Raw genomic sequence first — 18,952 nt, forward strand, 5'->3', positions numbered from 1 at the left:
CTCTACATTTTAAAACGACATAATGTGTTGGCAGCAAAGTTAACTTCACTTCAGGTTAATGCTTTTGTATATGAGCCTGCCGGGTGATACTCCAGACAGGAAGTAGTAACCAGACCAGCAAACCAATCACAGCCTTGCAGGCTGGGCGACTCGCGTAAAAGCTTACGTAAAAAATGACGCAAGTCTAGAAAAATCGCCCGACGCACGCAAGACGTGAGAAGTCGCGCAAGGGGGGCGCAAGGGCTCGCAAGGGCCTCTTGCGCTTGCGCTTACGCTTACGTAACCGAGCATAAACCAGCCTTTACTCGCGTTATCCAACGCGAGTAACGCGTTTGGTGTGGCCGCACCGTGAGTGTGCCTTTATACAAAGTTAACACAAAACCCATCTCTGACTGTCTCCCCCTGCTGGTGGTTTCATGACCTCTTTAAAACTGACTAGAAGGGGCAGCCTGTAAAAGAATAACTTTAAATAAATATTGGAGAATATACAATGGGCATCAATCAAATAAAAAGGTTTAAAGTCAACACAGATCATTGTAATCATCTTTAATTCTCTTTTAGGTAACGCATGATTCAACATGATTATACTTTAGTAAATATTGTTTTAGAGCCTTGGTTCTTGTCCTCTAATACAGGGGTTCTAAACATTTTCACTTCAAGACCCAAAGGAGAAATATGTGTCTCCCGGGACCCAAACTAAAAAATAATGCATCATGAATTGCCATAACATCTACAATGATAAACTACTGATGAAGAACACAACAAACCATGAATTAAAAAATAATAAGAAATGTATTTATCTCATGATAAAAGTACATCACAGCCATAATCCAATGTGCTGAAGTGTGTCAAGTAGGCCTACACATATGAATTTGCACAATTAACTTGAATTTAGGACACAGAAGCAGTAAGTCAATACACTCAGTGACTCAGTGTTCCAGCTGGAGTGGAGTATGCGGCCAAGCATATAAAGTACACAGAACAACAGAAATTAAATCAAAATCAGGGTAATAAACTCAAAAATAGGGGAATAAAATCAGGGGAATACATTTATTTGTTAATTTCAACATCGCGATCTAGACTGAGGGAATCACAGAAGTCTCACTTCAATGATAGCTCAGCCAGAGAGTGAACAGGTTATGGGGGGGACTTCAAACCCAGCATCTAGGCTAAACAGACCAGTGAAGCAAGGAACACTCTAACACTCATCTATCTGAATCAGGAAAATGCATTAACACTTTACTGCAAATCCCGGCAAATCCCCAATAAGAAAGACATTTTAAAAACATTTATATCAATTTCATTACTCTGTTAATTCTCATCAAGAGCATCCATGTAATTAAATCAAATCGACTATAAATTATCGGAAAATAAGCCCTGACAGGGCGAACCCGATGCGGTAAATTGTAAAAAAATAATTGACCGCCGGAATTCGGGAAGGCCCCTGCAAGTGAACAGAACATTCTACAGCATTGACAAGAGCTGTGTATTAAGAGCCTATATTAACTTCTTTTTCAGGGGGTTGCGCTGGGAGAGGTACTAACCAATGGACTGTCCTGCCGCAAAATTGAGTCTGCTGTGGCCCCACTAGCAACCTCCCCAATGGTAATGGCCTTTTTCTTCAGATCCTGGAGTTTATTGATGCGCTCCAGGTAGCCAGGCTTGGCCTCTGACTTCTCTCCCTCTATCAGCAGGTCGATGTATTCAGGTGTTGAGATTGGATCGGGCCTCAGAGCGATCTCCTTCAGGGTGTTGAGACACTTGGCTGAGCGCTCCATCAGCCTGACCACCTCGTCCTCTAGGTGGTCGTACTCCAGCTCCATCTGTTTGATGATGTCACCAACGGACATGGCTTTCTTAGAGGCCTTCTCATACTTTTTTTTCAGCTCCTCGTAGGTTCGTTTCTCTTTCACCGTCTCGGAACCCCAGTAGAAAGCTCTGTAGGCATGCTTCGTTGGAGGGCACTCGCCTTTGCATTCTTTGCATACACCAGACCAGGTAAAGGCCTCACAAAGAACATTTGTCCCGGGAGAAGGCGTTACCACAGTCTTAACCAGGTCACTACACGGCTTTAGCCAGCATGATTTGTGGCAGGTGACCTTACATTCCTCACAGTTCATTGAGTATTCTTCGGTTTTAACTTTAACAGGCCTTGTGACGCTGACCTCATAATCAAATTCCTTACTGTCTGCGATAGCTGACTCGTGTGCTTGGAGAATTTGAGATTCTTTTTCAATCTCCTCAAGTTTAGTTAAGGCCAATTTCACCTTCTTCTGGATATTCTCAATGGAGATCTCCAGCTGAGCTCTCTGTCTGAGCACCTCCTTGGTTAAGGTCAAGCTCTTGGTCTCAATGACTTTCAGATCAGAAAATAATTGTTTCATGTTTTTGGTTCCCATGTCCCAATGCATTTTTTTTAGAATGCCTTCTTCTTCCTTTTCCTTATCATCATCCTCATCATTGTTTCCATCTTCTTCAATGTCACCCCCCTCATTTTCGTTGAATGCACCAGGTATAAAGTTATTGAATTTGAAGTGAATTGGTAAACCATTTTTCGTTTTAGGACATGGGACCCCAAACTCATTGATCGCCCCGAGAACCAGAGGTTTTGTGTTATCTGCAAATGTCACCAGAATCCGGATGTTCTCTGCCACATCTTTGCCAAATATGCGGAGCACCGAATCAAAGACGTATTTCTGTGTCGTTGTAAGCCGAGCTAGAGACGCTTGGGCCACGAAGCAGATGGCATCAATCTCGCTGATTCCACTTTTAGCCGAGAATAAATTTTCTAGCTGACTCATAATCAACCCATCTCTATCTATGCCTCTCGTGTCTCCGAAACCCGGCGTGTCCACAATAGTCAGGGAGTAGTCGATCTGGAAGCCCTCTCGGTGGTTGAGCTTGTACACGGTTACTTCAGAGGTCTGGCTGTGAGCCTGAGACTTGGCCATGCCTTCGTCTACCAACTTGAATCTAAAGGTATCGTCCCATTTGACCCCTAGGATGTAGTTGATCATCATGTTGACCAGGGTGGACTTGCCCGACCCAGTGGCTCCTAGAACCATGATGGTGCGGTTCTGTTTAACAGAGTCTTCTCCAAATATGAAGCGCTGGCATCCCTCTACATTCATAGACTGGAGTTTTAGAGGAGGAGCGTAAATGTCCAGATTACCTGAATGTCCTTTTATCTTCCTGCCTTCATTCTTAACTGCTTCTGCTAACCGCTTAGAAAGATCTGTAGAACTTAAAACTTTACTGGATGGTAAAGTTTTAATTAAAGATACCCAGGCCGGACCGAAGCCGACTGGGCACTTGGCTCTACACCTGAAATGATACTCTTCATTTATCTGTAAGCCGGACACTGTGACATCCCCAGCCTTGCTCTCTATTTGTTGATGCCAATCATCGCCTCCATTGACACAGAACTCAACAGTGTAGTGGTTCACAGTTGTCAACCCAAATCGAGGTGGTGAAATATTCAGTGTTACACTGTTGTGGGTTATGTCAGCTGTGATCATTTCTGGCTTCGAAGGTGGTTCAAAGTTGTCAGTCACTAAGGAGCCATCCTTGTAGAGGTGGAGGGTTGCACCTTTCTTCTCATCATCTCTTGTCGCAGCTGTTAGAAATCTGATGCTGTTGTTCTCCTTGTTGGCTTCTGCAAAATCTTTGAAGAGCTTTACTTTCTCTTTCAGTTTGTCCATTACGTCATTTGAGAAGAACCATTGTTCCTTTTCTATATCATAAGCACATGGCACGTTGTCTGTTTGGGTTTCATCCAAGTAGTTGGACAGAGCTGAAAGGTAAGGCTCTGGGGTTTCCAGGGAGGTAAAGACAAAGTACACAGCATATGTGATATCTCCGCTGTGGATCTCATGGTGCAGAGTGCTGCGACTAGTGACGATCGTCATGTTGGGCATTTTGTCAATCAGAGAGCTGATGAGTTTGATTTCTGTCTCTTTGCTTTCCATCCACTCATTCAGTTCACCACTTTTGAAGGGAGAGGAATGTACCTTTTTCAGGATATTTGCGAGAACACTTTCCTCCTCTCCTCCTCCTCTGATCAATGGGAGTTTCCTCGCCATAATATCCTGGAACTCCAGTTTGTACTGAGAAACCAGCTCTTTCAAAGCCTTTAACTTTTTGTTAATCTGTGGGAACTGCTTGGCTGTTGTGCATCTTTCTGTATCGTTACATCTCCTTTCCAGCTCGCTGAGGTCCTCCATGACATTCTGAGCATCCCTGACTAATCTATAGCTTATCTGTCTAACCAGTTCAGCAGCAGCAGTATCTAGATTCTTCAGTGGCATTAACCAGACCTTCTGAGGCACTGCGTTCTCTCCGTTGGTTCCCAACATCTTAGGTAGGCTTTGAAAGACTTCTATTGCCTCCCTAAAAGACACAGGGGTTTTCTCAAGGTTAAAGTCCCCATGGAACTTGCAGGAGAACTTCTCAACATTTGCAATGTCCTTTTCTCCAATGTTCAGAAAACCTTGGCCTTCTATCTTCAAGGTGGGTGCTTTCCTCATCAGCACCTTTAGATTTCCCTCGATTTCTTGCCTATCTTCCTTTTCTGACACTTCACGGTCAAACACAAAGAAGGCTTGTGCCCCATAAAGGATTCCTGTCACTACGTGTGTTGCTTGTCCTGACTTAAAAACATCTTGATGCTTCATATTACCACTGCCAATGTGATTCATTGACAGCTCTTTGAACTTGGTGGTGGTGTTGTATTTTAGTGTCACTCTAGCCTGATTTCTGGAAATCTTAGAATCTGAGAGAAACTTAGCAGAGCCTTCTACCTCAACCAGTCCACACAGAAAACTGGCTTTCAGTGAAGCTTCAACCTTCAATGCAGAAGATTTGTCTTCGATGGAGTCAGATGCAACTATTTCAACGTCATTGTATGGTTGGTGTCTTTCATCTGCTCCTTTCTCTAAGGCTTCCCGGTCCCAAAGTGTCAAAGCTTCAGAAGAAGACAGAGAGAAAACAAATCAGTATCTGAGCTCAAAAGAATGAATAAAAAACATAGTCCTACACATTTTGTTTATATATCAGCGGATGGTTTCTTACTGAAAGTAGGAAGAAAAGGAAAGGAGCTGTTGAATCTCAATGTGTTAGATACCTGGATAAATAAAGGTTAACTACAAATCAATGAAGGTGTGTAATTGTCCTAATGTGGGAAGATATAGGCTGGTCATTATTCTGAACTCATCATTGCTTAAACTCACAATAATACGTTACAGTAGATTCTAACTAACCAAATCACATGTTTTGAAAACAGAAGAGAGTTGGTCGTTCAGAACATCCTCTGACTTGTTTCTACGCAGGGTGGTTTATCTGGTTATAATAATAAATGTTTCTGTAGGCATTCAGGATTGTGTTATGTTGTAAGTGAGTTTGAGGTTTGTAAAATGGAAATGGGGTAAATATTATCTTTGTCACCATCCTATGTGTTTGTCACTTTCTTTGTCGCAGCATTTTATATTAGTCAGCCTAAATGTATGGGCTTCCAAGTTAACTGCTGACAGCCCAACTGTTATGTTCAAAAGACCACCCTCTGAAAAGTAGTTTCAGCGAAGGATCAGACAAGCTACTGATGAATGTGTTGTGTGCTCTCTCTGCCAGCTGAATTAAATCAGCTTCAATGCTCAGCTTAACAAGAAGTTATTTTACCTTCAAAAGATAATTTCCATGACAGTAGCAGATAATATGAAATGGGTGGAGGTAACAACATAATATGCATATTCTCTGCAATTAAAATGATTAATTAATCTCTTCTCATCTCAACAATTATGCCTATGAACATATGTGATATGGTTTGGTTGTTATTACTGAAAAGCATCGTCAAATGGCTTTTTCCAGGTTCATTGGAGCTAATATGAGCTAATGATCATAATGACATTTGTCCAGAGCCATTGATTTCAGCCTAAACACAGTTATAAGTTAAAATAACAACAATAAGAGATCTTGTGTCTTGTCCGTTAGAGTCTGGACTCTTCTACATCATATTTACCAGGGATCAGTGAGTCGTTACGGCAGTCGTAGAGCATCCCAAGACTGAAGGGCCGGCCCAGTGCTGCCAGCACTATGGTCTTACCACTGTCCACGGCCATCTGGAAACACACACACACACACACACACACACACACACACACACACACACACACACACACACACACACACACACACACACACACACACACACACACACACACACACACACACACACACACACACACACACACCATCTTCTTCAAATATATTTTAGAAATACCATAGCTTATAACAAAGTTAATTTAAAGAAAAATTTGTTTAGCAAGCATTATATATAGAATTGCTACTTAGAAAGAAAATAAGTAACTCTACAGAAAATGGTTAAATAAACGCAGAGATAAATTATGAATAATTAAATGTCTATTTTCAGTTTTAAATTGTATGCAGGCCAACGCTGCTGTTAGGCCTACTATAATACTGATAGGTTTATAATATTAATTGTCTCGTAATAATAACTCGAAAATGCATTTCCTGCAGCAAATGCAGTGAGCAAAGTAAGGTTGAAATATGTTTTAGTAAAGTCACATATAATAAGGCGTAAATACATTTTGGGTTAAGTCAAGTGAAGGGATTGGAACAGTCTGAATGGAGTAAACAATGTAATCAGGCAAAAAAAAAAAAAATGGTTGGAAACAAATAAAGTGAAGAGTTAAACAAATAGCTAATGTGATCAAGTTTGAAGCGATCTCTTTCAGGGTGTTGAGACACTTGGCTGAGCGCTCCATCAGCCTGACCACCTCGTCCTCTAGGTGGCCGTGATCCAGCTCCATCTGTTTGATGATGTCACCAACGGACATGGCTTTCTTAAAGGCCCTCTCATACTTTTTTTTCAGCTCCTCTTAGGTTCGTTTCTCTTTCACCGTCTTGGAACCCCAGTAGAAAAATCTGAAGGCATGCTTCGTTGGAGGGCACTCGCCTTTGCATTCTTTGCATTTACCAGACCAGGTAAAGGCCTCACAAAGAACATTTGTCACGGGAGGAGGCGTTACCACAGTCTTAACCAGGTCAATACACGGCTTTACCCAGCATGATTTGTGGCAGGTGACATTACATTCCTCACAGTTCATTGAGTATTCTTCGGTTTTAACTTTAACAGGCCTTGTGACGCTGACCTCATAATCAAATTTCTTATTGTCTGCGATAGCTGACTCGTGTGCTTGGAGAATTTGAGATTCTTTTTTAATCTCCTCAAGTTTAGTTAAGGACAATTTCACCTTCATCTTGATATTCTCAATGGAGATCTCCAGCTGAGCCCTCTGTCTGATCACCTCCTTGGTTAAGGTCAAGCTCTTGGTCTCAATGACTTACAGATCAGAAAATATTTTTTTCATGTTTTTGGTTCCCATGTCCCAAAGCTTTTGAATGCCTTCTTCTTCCTTAATCATCATCCTCATCATTGTTTCCATCTTCTTCAATGTCACCCCCCTCATTTTCGTTGAATGCACCAGGTATAGAGTTATTGAATTTGAAGTGAATTGGTAAACCATTTTTCGTTTTAGGACATGGGAATCCCGACCTCATTAATCGCCCTGAGAACCACTGGTTTTGTGTTATCTGCAAATGTCACCAGAATCCGGATGTTCTCTGCCACATCTTTGCCAAATATGCAGAGCACCGAATCAAAGCCGCATTTCTGCGTCGTTGTAAGCCGAGTTAAAGATGCTTGGACCAATAGGCAGATGGCATCAATCTCGCTGATTCCACTTTTAGCAGAGAATACATTTTCTAGCTGACTCATAATCAACCCATCTCTTTCTTTGCCTCTCGTGTCTCCAAAACCTGGCGTGTCCACAATAGTCAGGGAGTAGTCGATCTGGAAGCCCTCTCGGTGGTTGAGCTTGTACACGGTGACTTCAGAGGTCTGGCTGTGAGCCTGGGACTTGGCCGGGCCTTCGTCTACCAACTTGAATCTAAAGGTATCGTCCCATGTGACACCCAAGATGTAGTTGATCATCCTGTTGACCAGGGTGGACTTGCCCGCCCCAGTGGCTCCTAGAACCATGATGGTGCGGTTCTTTCTACCAAAGTCTTTTCCAAACATGAAGCATTTGCATCCCTCTATCTCCATGGACTGGGCTTCCAGAGGAAGAGTGTAAACGTCCAGAGTACCTGAAGGTCCTTTAATCTTCCTGCCTTCTTTCTTAACAGCTTCTGCCAACCGCTTAGGGGGGGGGGAGGGGGGGCGAAAACGCTGTTTTAAAAGGATGAAACATTGTAGCAATATTTGTTAACTTCTCTGATTTCTGACTAATTCAAACGGTTGTAAGATCTTCTGAGGAGTTGAGAAGATAGCAGGAAGGTTAGCCCTGACCAGTGGCACAAAAAGTCGGTATGCACTATATGCGGTGCATAGGGGCGCCGAACCAGAGGGGGCGCCAAAGCGATGGAAGTAAAATTATTTCAGTCGGCATTTTCTGTATTTAACAGCGTTTGTGTACATGATATGATGATCAATAACAGAGGAACGTCACTGATAAGGCGCCCCCCCCCCCCTCCTTCGCCTCCCTCCCCCCTCCTCCCCACACAGCGCTCCAGTGGCCGCCCCCTCGACCACGCCCTGGAGGCGAGCACCAGAGTGTCTTCATTTGAACCGTATTGTCATCTGATGACACGTACCTCAATATGGAGAGGCAGAGAAGAAAGCCCTCGGGGTCACAACATAGAAAAAGAAAGATTGGGAAGGTCGTTTTTATGTCAGTGTATCAAGAGGAGGCTTGTAAATATTCAGGTTAGCTAAATCTACTACTAGTAAAACAACAGGTTACTGTTGTCTTGCAACTGTGTACTGATCAGAATGGAGCCTACAATATAACGGATCATAACAAGAAAAATAAAGGAACTTGTTTGTGGTTATTTTGTTTTACTTCAATCTCTATGCAAGTCTTTGTTTTATGTCAATACACCCAGTAAAAACGGAGTTATAAAGTTGATACTTTATAACTCCGTTAATAATCCAAAATTTAATAAATTAATAATCCAAAAAAAAAAAAAAAAAGATTATTATCGTATCTGAATCGAGACTGAATCGTTCTACACAGTATCGCGATGCATCGAAGGATCGATTATTTTTCCCACCCCTATTGGTTACTGTACTCCAACAGTTCTAACAGAGTCTATTGTTTTGCATGTAAGCTTTTTGGTGAAACTAGAGTGGTGGGGTATAATAACTGGCAGTGTCTTTCAAAGATACTGAAGCACCATGAAACAAGTGGTTACCACATAAATCCTTATCTGATGTGGAAATAATTGGCACCCCGCTTATGCCTCGGTAAAACTATTGATAGCGAATTGCAGAGAGCCTGTTGACTCCAGTGATCGACTGCATACTCTTCCTTGCAGAAAGAAACCTGTCACTGAGGGGGACTGTGAAGATGTGAATGGCATCTTCACTGTGTTAACATGTTTTAGAAGATTCACGTGTTCCTGTCTGGCTGTTAGCCCTGTAATAGTCTGCAGCTGTGGCTCATAGATTAATTGAGCCACACCCATCCTGGTGCTCCTTAAGAGGGCCAGAGTTCTAGACTGGAGGGCGGCTTGAGTTGTGCAAGTGACTCGACTGTTTTTTAAGTAAAAATATGTTTTTACCAACAACATTGTGCGTCGAGGAAACTCTTTTTCACAGGGACAAAATGCACAGATAGGAAATCCTAGAAATGGACATTTTCTGGGTATCCTTGATCTCTTATAGCACGGTAGGATGTTACACTGGCAGAGCATCTTAGAAAGGCTGCCTCTAAAAAAAACAATGGATATCTGTCCTGGTGCACTCAAAATGAATTTTTTGATTCAATATCAGAGTGTGTTTAAGGTCAAATTTGTGCCCAGATCAAAGAGGGGGGGGGGGGGGGGGGGCGCATGCTATGTGTCTGCATACCCCCCAGAAAGTAGGCAGCTGCGCGGCCTGCGCCCCTGCCCACGCTACTCTGCCTCTTATTGGCTAATACTCGCTGCCTTTACTGATTCGATTGTTGAATAATTTGAATGATGATGTTCAATCATCATATGATATTTATATATTGATATTATATATATATCTAACGAGATGATTGATGTGGAAGAGAATGATGTGCGTTTTTTTAATCTAAGGTGAAATATGAACAAGGATGCATTGTCAAATTCAAATCTGAAGTATTTTATTTCAATAAATGTTCAAAAAATTACTGAAACACCATGTTTGCCTCATCTATATTTTACATTCATGCAGGCTGCCGTGTGACCAGTAATACCTACAAACTGCTCCTGATCAAGTCATGTTAATTGTATAATAGTGGCCCACTCTGGCGCATGCTGTGTTGCAAATCAGCTGTTCAAAGACACAGTTTACAAAATAAATTACTGACTTGCCAAGTGAGAGAATAGGTGTCATTCCAGGAATAAGGAATAGTTCACTCAAAATGCATAGTTGTCTGTCACTAGTCTGTGGGCCAGTATTGGTTTAGTTTCATAATCCTTCCTCCCTGAGATCAAGCAGCAGAAATTATGTGACAATGAACATATACTACTGAAGGATTTTTGGGTAAACTAAATAGAGTAGTCTACTAGTCTCACATGTCACTGTTTTTAAAACAGGGCGTTGTTCTGGGCTGCGTTAAAAAAAGGGCAAACATTTACTTCTCCAGGGACCACTACACCACTGCGCATGACGTATGTTATGCTACGTCTGACGCATGATACTAGCGCGTATGTAGCTGTGTTTCTGGTACTGATCGGGACCAATGAGGCATAGACTATCGTGCTTCGCCCTTTAACTCAATAGCGATAGCCTTAAAAGGCTGCGCCTATACTCATATAATCTAGCGTAAGTGTGGATATCATTTTAGCATCCACAAGTAAAATATTTCTTTGTATGGAAATTGATTGCAAGGCACAATCAATTGATCAGTCAATATAACTGATCAAAGTACGTTTCTGTCCTACCTTGGCTGTCCCGGCTGAGAGCAGGATGAGAGCTCAGTCTCTCTACGGCGCCTCTTAAAGCTGAGCTGGGTGGGCTACACCCAGGAGGGGGTGGTGGCTAGCTCATTATTTGAAGTCACACCATTTCTAAGAAATGCTTTCCCCACCATCCTGTGGATGAACAAGGCTAGTGCACAAGAGCTGGAGTCGGTACCTGAACGCTTCACTGTCTGATGGGTTCATGCAGAATTGTGCATTTCTCCACGGGGCTCAATAAAGTATCCTCTTCTTAATCCTCCTAATAACGTTAAATATGACGTGCAATGCACATGGATTAGCAGATAGCTTTCATGTTTATACACACATTCTCTCTCTCTCTCTCTCTCTCTCTCTCTCTCTCTCTCTCTCTCTCTCTCTCTCTCTCTCTCTCTCTCTCTCTCCAAACACGCACGCACGCGCACACACACCCACACACACACACACTTTATTTGTGTCCGCATTTATAAAATACATTGCAAGGGCACAAATATTTTCAGTTGCTTTTGATGCCCTACATCCTCGAAACAGCATGTTGCAGTACTTGAGTCAAACATGCACAGAATAGACAATACGTACACATGAGCTTATTCAATCAACGTTGGTTGCACACAGTCTGTTAACAGACAGAGAAAATCGTACAGAAAACACCTCCTCCAAATAGCTCGGCTGCCTATAATGGAGGAGATTGAGCAATATGTTGCAAGCTGCTTTGCTTTACATTTGGACAACCTCATAATTCTCAAGCCTCTGACCACCAGCCTGTGGACATGAAAATAAAAATGTTGAGCTGGCATTTATAGAACGTATAATAGCTTGCACTAATGGTTGGTACTTAACTTGTTTAGTGAGGAAAGCTTCCTCTAAACGTGAGTCGAAAGTGCAACCAACTTCCCATAGGAAAACCTCTCTGCTATTCTCATCAATCACAATGACATCTGGTGTATTTGCTGTTATACCTTGAAATACATGGGGGTCATTGCATTGAAACATTTCTGGTTTCACACATGAATGTTTGTAGAACAAAACAGAGGAATCAAACATGGGCGACACATCTTTGGTGATAATGTCAACGGTGATAAATTCAAACAAGTAGCACCACTGCAAGGGTAATTTAATGTAAATCCGCTTTTTTGTATGAACACCATGATTATGTTGCCACCATGGTGGATTGCTGGGGTTTCTTGAGCTCTGTGCTCAAGAAACAAAAAATCTTGATTTTAAAGCTCTTTCTTATCTCATCTGTCCCACCATTGGCCCAAATGTATCCACATGTCGAACTCACTACTGGTTAACTTAATACACACATAAACATCCAGATGGACTTCTTCTATTGGTTACATATAAATACTAGGGCTGTCACACGACAGTATTTGTGGGTTAAGTAGTGATTAATCACACTTTTAAAATTATAATTTAAATCCACTCCAATTGAAGTTAAATGAGATTATCAAATGAAATGGCACATTATCATTCATACTAAATGTACTTAACAAGTAAAAACTAGACCAAGAGATCTTGAGGGGGTTTTATTGACTGTGGGTTGAATATGAAACATACGGAACACCACAGATTTGGGAATTGTAAACAGGCAGTTAATTAGTACAATTGGAAACCAACAGTTATTACAAGTATAGTTAAATTCAAACAAGTAGCACCACTGCAAGGGTAATTTAATGTAAAGTAAGTGGAACTAAAATAAACATGATTTCTCAAACAAACAAACATGCTAATCTTGACAGCCCTAACAAATACACATTTATTTTGGAAACAAACCGGGCTCAAAGGTCACAGTGAGGGTAATAAATGCTTTACTGCAGACATATCTACTGTATTCTGGACAGTGGAAGAGATGACAAGCAATGAGAAGGTGTGGAAGAATCAAGAGATATTGAAGTGTCTCATCGACTGTGTAGTGTTTCTTTAACAGCAGTATTGCTGGTTTGAATACTGCCCATGGTCCTTTGCTACGTGTCCTAACAAAGCCATCATTGATTGGTTAAATCTGGGAAATTACTTAGAGCGTCACAATATTATGCTGACCTGTGGTAGCCTATCACTTGGCTCCAGCTACGGTTTTTACTGGCACATCTTGTAAAACAATCTCAGCAGTGTAATTGCTGATATAGCCTACTGAATGACACAATCAAAGAGAAGATAAGCAAAGCAAAGTTGAGTTTTTGATCAAAAATACCCCATTCGTCACTGCGCGGGATTTCTTGGTTCACTGGAGAAGGCGGGGCTGCGCACGGAGTCAAGACCTCTTCAGAATAATTTGAACAATCCCGAATGTTTTATTTATTTTTTTATGAATGAGGGCACCCGCATGCAAGATTACGTTCACGTCTGAGTGTAGGCCACAAACGCGACTAACTATTTGCAAGTGCAAAAACGCCAACGTATTCTGCTGACCACTTGTTTTTTATAAAAGCCTCGTAAGGACAGTTCCTCTAGTGTTGGCTGCAGTTAGTTTTCATTTTCACACTGTTGTAGTTTCATTCAATTAGTTGATTCAACTTTACAGTTGTAAGATTGCACTTTTTTGTTACTCTGTAAAACAGGAACATTTATTTATTCATATTTTGTTTATTCATTTTTACAGAAGTTTTAGCAGATTCTTTTTGTAAAGCTACAGAAGTTGTACTCAATGTTTTGTAAGTTTGAGCCATGTTTTAAGGTCTCAAATAAAACAAGACTAGAACTTAAATATTCCAATTTACTATTAGGGCATTTAGCAGATGCTTTTATCCAAAGCGACTTACATCGTTTACACACATTGACGCACAGACGGCGGAGACAACCATGCAAGGCGACAGCCAGCTCGTCAGGTCAAATTGTAAATATTCAGAGCACTTTCTGTGATGTAGGCTATTATGCTTGTTTTTCATAGAAAGTAATAAGAAATGACTCTTTGCATTAAGGTAGCCTAGTGAGAACAGGGTGTGGGGGGAATCACTTTTTTCTCCTCTTTTTCAAACCCCAATTTTCTCGTGTTCCCACATTTTTTCACGAGTTCCCACAATTTCTTCGCATAATATTGCATAAATATGCCGCATAATTCATCGCATTTTTTAAGAAAACGTGCCGCATAATCAAGGATTTTTGGCCGCATAAATCACAAAAAAACGCCGCATTTTTCTGGAGGGACTGACGTTTTCTTAAATGGTTTGCATGTTTACATTGTTTACTCCTTTAGACTTTCGTTCAAATCCCTTCACTTGTTTTTTTTATATCTTAATCTATGTGGCTTTATTAAAAAATATTTTCAAACTCACTTTGCACTATAGCAATCACCGTATTTTCTGCAGGAAATGCATTTTCTAGTTTACTTTATGTTTCATGCACACGGTTAAATGCGTGGTGGTGGCTAGTTCCAGATCTGTCGGCCGCTTGGTGTAGGCCTATATTTCTGTGTTTGTGACATTCCAGAACAGAGTAAAGCACCATACCTTTGACATATTCATACTCAACATAACTCTAAAGGGTAACCAAGGAAACATTGTTTATGGTAAAGCTTTTATCATCGCTGTGAACTCTGACCATTAAGCCAGGTTTCATACTAAAAGTATATCTATTTATATGTAACCAATAGAAGAGGTCGTCCAGGTTTGTGTGTTAACAAGTACAGTGAGGCCCACATTTTGACAAATTTTACCTGTTTCATGCAAACTCTAAAATTAAATGTTTGGGGCAAACGTAACACGGCACAGGGCTAGGTCATCACCAGCACAGCTCTTGGGAGGCAACATAAATAAATGTTCACACTGTTCATAAAAATATAACACTGACTTGTCTCCCCCTGCTGGTGATCTTTATGATGAAGTTTAAACTTACAGCTGGGAACCTGAGTCGGTAAAAAGTTGAATGGGACTTCAACTCTTTACCAATCCAGGTAAGGAGAATAATCTTTAAATATTTAAGAACACAAACAACTTTAATTGATATAAAAACAGGCTTGAGACAATACAGACCATTTTCAATCTTTAATGGTGTTTTTTTCAAGAGTAAGATCGCGCATAGCAGGCATACACCCAATGATTATAAATGTTGCTTTTAAACCCTGTTTTTGTTTCCTCTAACATATTCATAATCACATTTACATCCAACAATTATTTATCACAATTTCATTACTCTGTTTATCAACAGCATCCGTGTTATTAACCCTAACCCTATATCATAGACAAAGCTTTAAATTAGTTCATGTAGCAGACAAAGAAGGATGCCATTAACTGTGACGTTGACTAATTGTTCCAAACACCTACTGTGGAAATTAGGGATGGGTGGATTGAAAAAGATAAGGAAATTGTTACATACGTCAAGTCGGTACAAAGTTGTGGCAACACTAGTGACAAAAAAAACAAAAACGAACTAACCTCAAACATGAACATAAGGAGTTACAGCAGAAACAAGGATAGGTGAAGCACACACAGGCGATTGCCAACGTTACTATAAACTATAAAATAAGACGTGTGCTTTATAATTGCCGTTTTATTCAAACAATTTCACGGCTTTTAAATATCATGTTGTGTGTCGTGTCAAAACAAAAAGACGGTGTTGCCCATCCCCACTGGAATCTTTTTTTTAATCCTTCCTAAGAAATAGAACATTTCTCAAGAAATAGAACATCTATTGGAAGATTTTGCTTTGGAAGTGATGTCGGCGTTGTGTTTTCCCATCTGTTGTTGGGTTGATCGGATCTCTACCTGGGGCTGTACCTGGGGCTGGATTCCTTCTACCGCCTCCTCCAGCAGCCTTTTCTTGCTTCGGGTGGTCATTTTGTCCAAGGCAGTAAAGAATCCTTCCATGCTTTTGGCCCCCATTGCCCAAAACACTGAATTAAATTTGACCTCCATATCTTTTTCAGGGTCTTCACCAGGATCACCGACAGATCTATTGTCAGCAAACAGTGCAGAGTTGTTGAATTTGTGGTGTACTGGAAGTCCGTTGGTTTTAGGACATGGAACTTTGGAAGCGGTGATCGCCTTGAGAACAGGAGGCTTCTGAGTGTCTGCAAATGTGACCAGTATGCAAATCTTCTCTGCCACATCTTTTCCAAAGAGGGACAGCACCGAATCAAACACGCACTCCTGTGCAGCCGATAGTCTTGCTAGAGAAGCCTGGGTGACAAAACAAACTGCATTTATCTCACGGTCTTCCTTTGCCGAGGTGTTAAGTCTCCTGATCTGCTCTATGATCGCCCTGTCTCTCTCTCTCCCACTTGTGTTCCCGAAACCCGGAGTGTCAATGATGGTTAGGGAATAAGGAACTCGGAAGCCATCTTGGTGGTTGACTTTGTAGGTGGTAACGTGGGATGTCTGACTTTCTGCTTGTGACTTCAACTGGCCCTCATCTATTAGTTTGAAGCGGAAAGAGTCTTTCCAATCTATGCCCAGGATGTAGTTGATCATTCCATTGATCAGAGTTGACTTCCCTGAACCTGTTGCCCCCAGAAACATGACAGTACGATTAGGCCTACTCCTCTGACTGTTTTGCCCAAATGTGTAGCTCTTGCATCCATCTATCCCAATATCTTCCTCCTCCAGGGGTAACTTGAAAATTGAAGGAGAACCGGATTTTAAAAGTACGCATGATGTTTTGATTGATTCAGCCAGTCTCTCAAGTGGTGGGGTTATGTCACCTGGGATCATCTTTGTCTTACCACTGTCCACGGCCATCTGGAAACACACACACACGAACACACACACACTTATAACGCAAAGTTTATTTAAATATAAATTAGTTTAGCAAGCATTAGACATAGAATTATTACTGAGAAATAAAATAAGTAACTAAAGAAAATGCTGCAATAAATGCTGATGATAAAAGATAAAGAGATAAATGATGAATAATTAAATGTATATTTTCAGGTTGAAATTCTTTGGAGACTGATGCTGCTGTTAGGCCTACTATACTACTGATAGGTTGATAATATTCATAGGTTCGTAATAATAACAAAAATTCCTACATGCATTGTTCAGGCGGTATACTCACGGCAGAGATGTCGCAGTCGTTTCTCAAACAGTCGACAGCAACTTCGAGCTTTATACTTTTCTCCGGTCGGTGGCCCCTCCCACCCATTCTCTCTCTCTCTCTCTCTCTCTCTCTCTCTCTCTCTCTCTCTCTCTCTCTCTCTCTCTCTCTCTCTCTCTCTCTCTCTCTCTCTCTCTCTCTCCACAAGCAGAACATTCCATATGAATTCACAAATCCCCATTTTCTCGACTTAAGTCTGTATTAAACATATATTTTTATAAATGTATTGTATGTTGTATGTTATACATTATTAAGAATAAGAAAGTATACTTTAAATATTCCCATGGATAAATCATCATCTGTATTGAACCCATCTTCACAGCGGGCTGCTACTTTTATGTAATCAGTGGCGTAACGATGCAGCACGGGCCACAATTGCGGTCCCTCCCAGTGAATCTATGCGTTTTACTTATCTTCACGTCTGCATTTTCACACTTTGCCACTAGATGTCCTCGTTGCGCTTGTCTTGCTATTCAGTTATGAGTGCATTAATAGGTTGTTTATATTATCAGATGTAGCAGCTTTATTTTATTTTCGACTAGTTACCCCTCCCTATGTTTAAAGCAAGTTATATGAATTGCAATGATGTATAATTATCATAGTCTAAATATTTAGGATGTCTATATATAGCCTTTCCGTTTTAGCACCAAATACAATTATCTCAGTTTTGTCCTCATTTAGTTGAAGGAAATGTTGGCACATCCAGTCTTTGACTTGCTCAATTCACTGGCACAGCAGATCTATGGGCCGATAGTCATTTGGTGATAGTGCTACATAGATTTGCGTGGCATCGGCAAGGCAGTAATGGTCAATATTGTTATTTTGCATGTTTTGCCCAAGTGGGATCATGTACATGTTGAATAAAGAGGGTCCTAAGATCAAACCTTGTGGGACACCACAAGTTTCACATTGGTTGGTTCTGATACAAAGCCGCCAATTGAAACAAAGTAGTTTCTATCTTGTAGGTAGGACCTAAACCAATTTAAGACTGTGCCTGAAAGCCCTACTATTTTTCAAATCTGTCTAAAAGTATTGTAGGGTCAACAGTGTCGAATGCAGCAACAGTAACGGATTTGGGCACGGGTGAAGCATTTTTTCATGACCCATGGGGGCGGTACGAGCACTTAAAAAAATAATCATCTGCGCCGTGAAGCGTTTCAGCGTTTCAGCGTTCACTTCCCTGAAGATGAAAAAAAAAACAGCGAGTGAAGACAAATCTACACGTGTATCTTCAATAATATCAAAACGAAATTTCGTATAATTTTTAATGTAGCACCGGGGCTAGGTTTGTTGTATTGTTTTATACCACTGCTATTGGTGGCTATTGGAGAGAGTGGGGTCCAGGATAATTCCAAGGTTACGGATTTTGGTGGAGGGGGTGATGGTGGAGCCGTCAATGTTAAGGGTGAAGTTCTGAGTGGAGTGAGTGAGGGTGTCAGGACCAATGATGAGGATTTTGGTGTTGAGTTTGAGAAAGCTGTTTTGCAACCAGGTCTTGATGTCAGTCAAACAGTTGGAGAGGGTTGAGAGGCTGGAAGGACTGATGGTTTTGGAGGGGAGGTAAAGCTGTGTGTCATCGGCGTTACAGTGGAACCGGAGTCCATGGTGACGGAGGATCTGACCAAGAGGAAGCATGTACAGAATGAAGAGGATGATATTTGGTCTAGAGAGCGCGTTGATAGTTTGGTTTATGACAAGGCTGACGGATGGTTGCGATATTCCTAAATCGTCGGCATTGCAAAGTTGCATTTTCCCTGTTGTTAAATAACGTAGTGTTGCCAAACATTTTATTTCGGGACTAATCGGATTATTCCTGTTAGTCGGGGATGTTATTGCATCCCGCACTAACTCCACAGCAAGTTTAATACCCTCACGATTTAGCCTATATCTCTTCATTAACTCACAGTCTTCCATTGTCTCCAAAACATTTAGTCTC

General features: G+C 41.2%; 2 protein-coding genes across 2 annotated transcripts; both read right to left on the reverse strand.

Moving 5' to 3' along the window:
- Positions 1–1,514: 1,514 nt before the first annotated feature.
- Positions 1,515–6,136, reverse strand: LOC130387185 (neoverrucotoxin subunit alpha-like). The gene is made up of 3 exons (XM_056596192.1): positions 6,014–6,136; positions 2,444–4,963; positions 1,515–1,978 (listed from the first exon to the last, which is right to left on the reverse strand). The coding sequence occupies exons 1-3, from the start codon at positions 6,111–6,113 to the stop codon at positions 1,515–1,517; spliced, it is 3,084 nt and encodes a 1,027-aa protein (XP_056452167.1). The 5' UTR covers positions 6,114–6,136.
- A 9,026-nt stretch (positions 6,137–15,162) lies between these two features.
- Positions 15,163–16,688, reverse strand: LOC130386960 (uncharacterized). The gene has a single exon (XM_056595857.1). It carries the CDS (start codon positions 16,659–16,661, stop codon positions 15,597–15,599), a length of 1,065 nt encoding a protein of 354 aa, XP_056451832.1. The 5' UTR covers positions 16,662–16,688; the 3' UTR covers positions 15,163–15,596.
- Between the last annotated feature and the right edge of the window lie 2,264 nt (positions 16,689–18,952).

The sequence above is a fragment of the Gadus chalcogrammus genome, chromosome 8 (genome assembly GCF_026213295.1).
Source record: "Gadus chalcogrammus isolate NIFS_2021 chromosome 8, NIFS_Gcha_1.0, whole genome shotgun sequence".
Taxonomy (NCBI): domain Eukaryota; kingdom Metazoa; phylum Chordata; class Actinopteri; order Gadiformes; family Gadidae; genus Gadus; species Gadus chalcogrammus.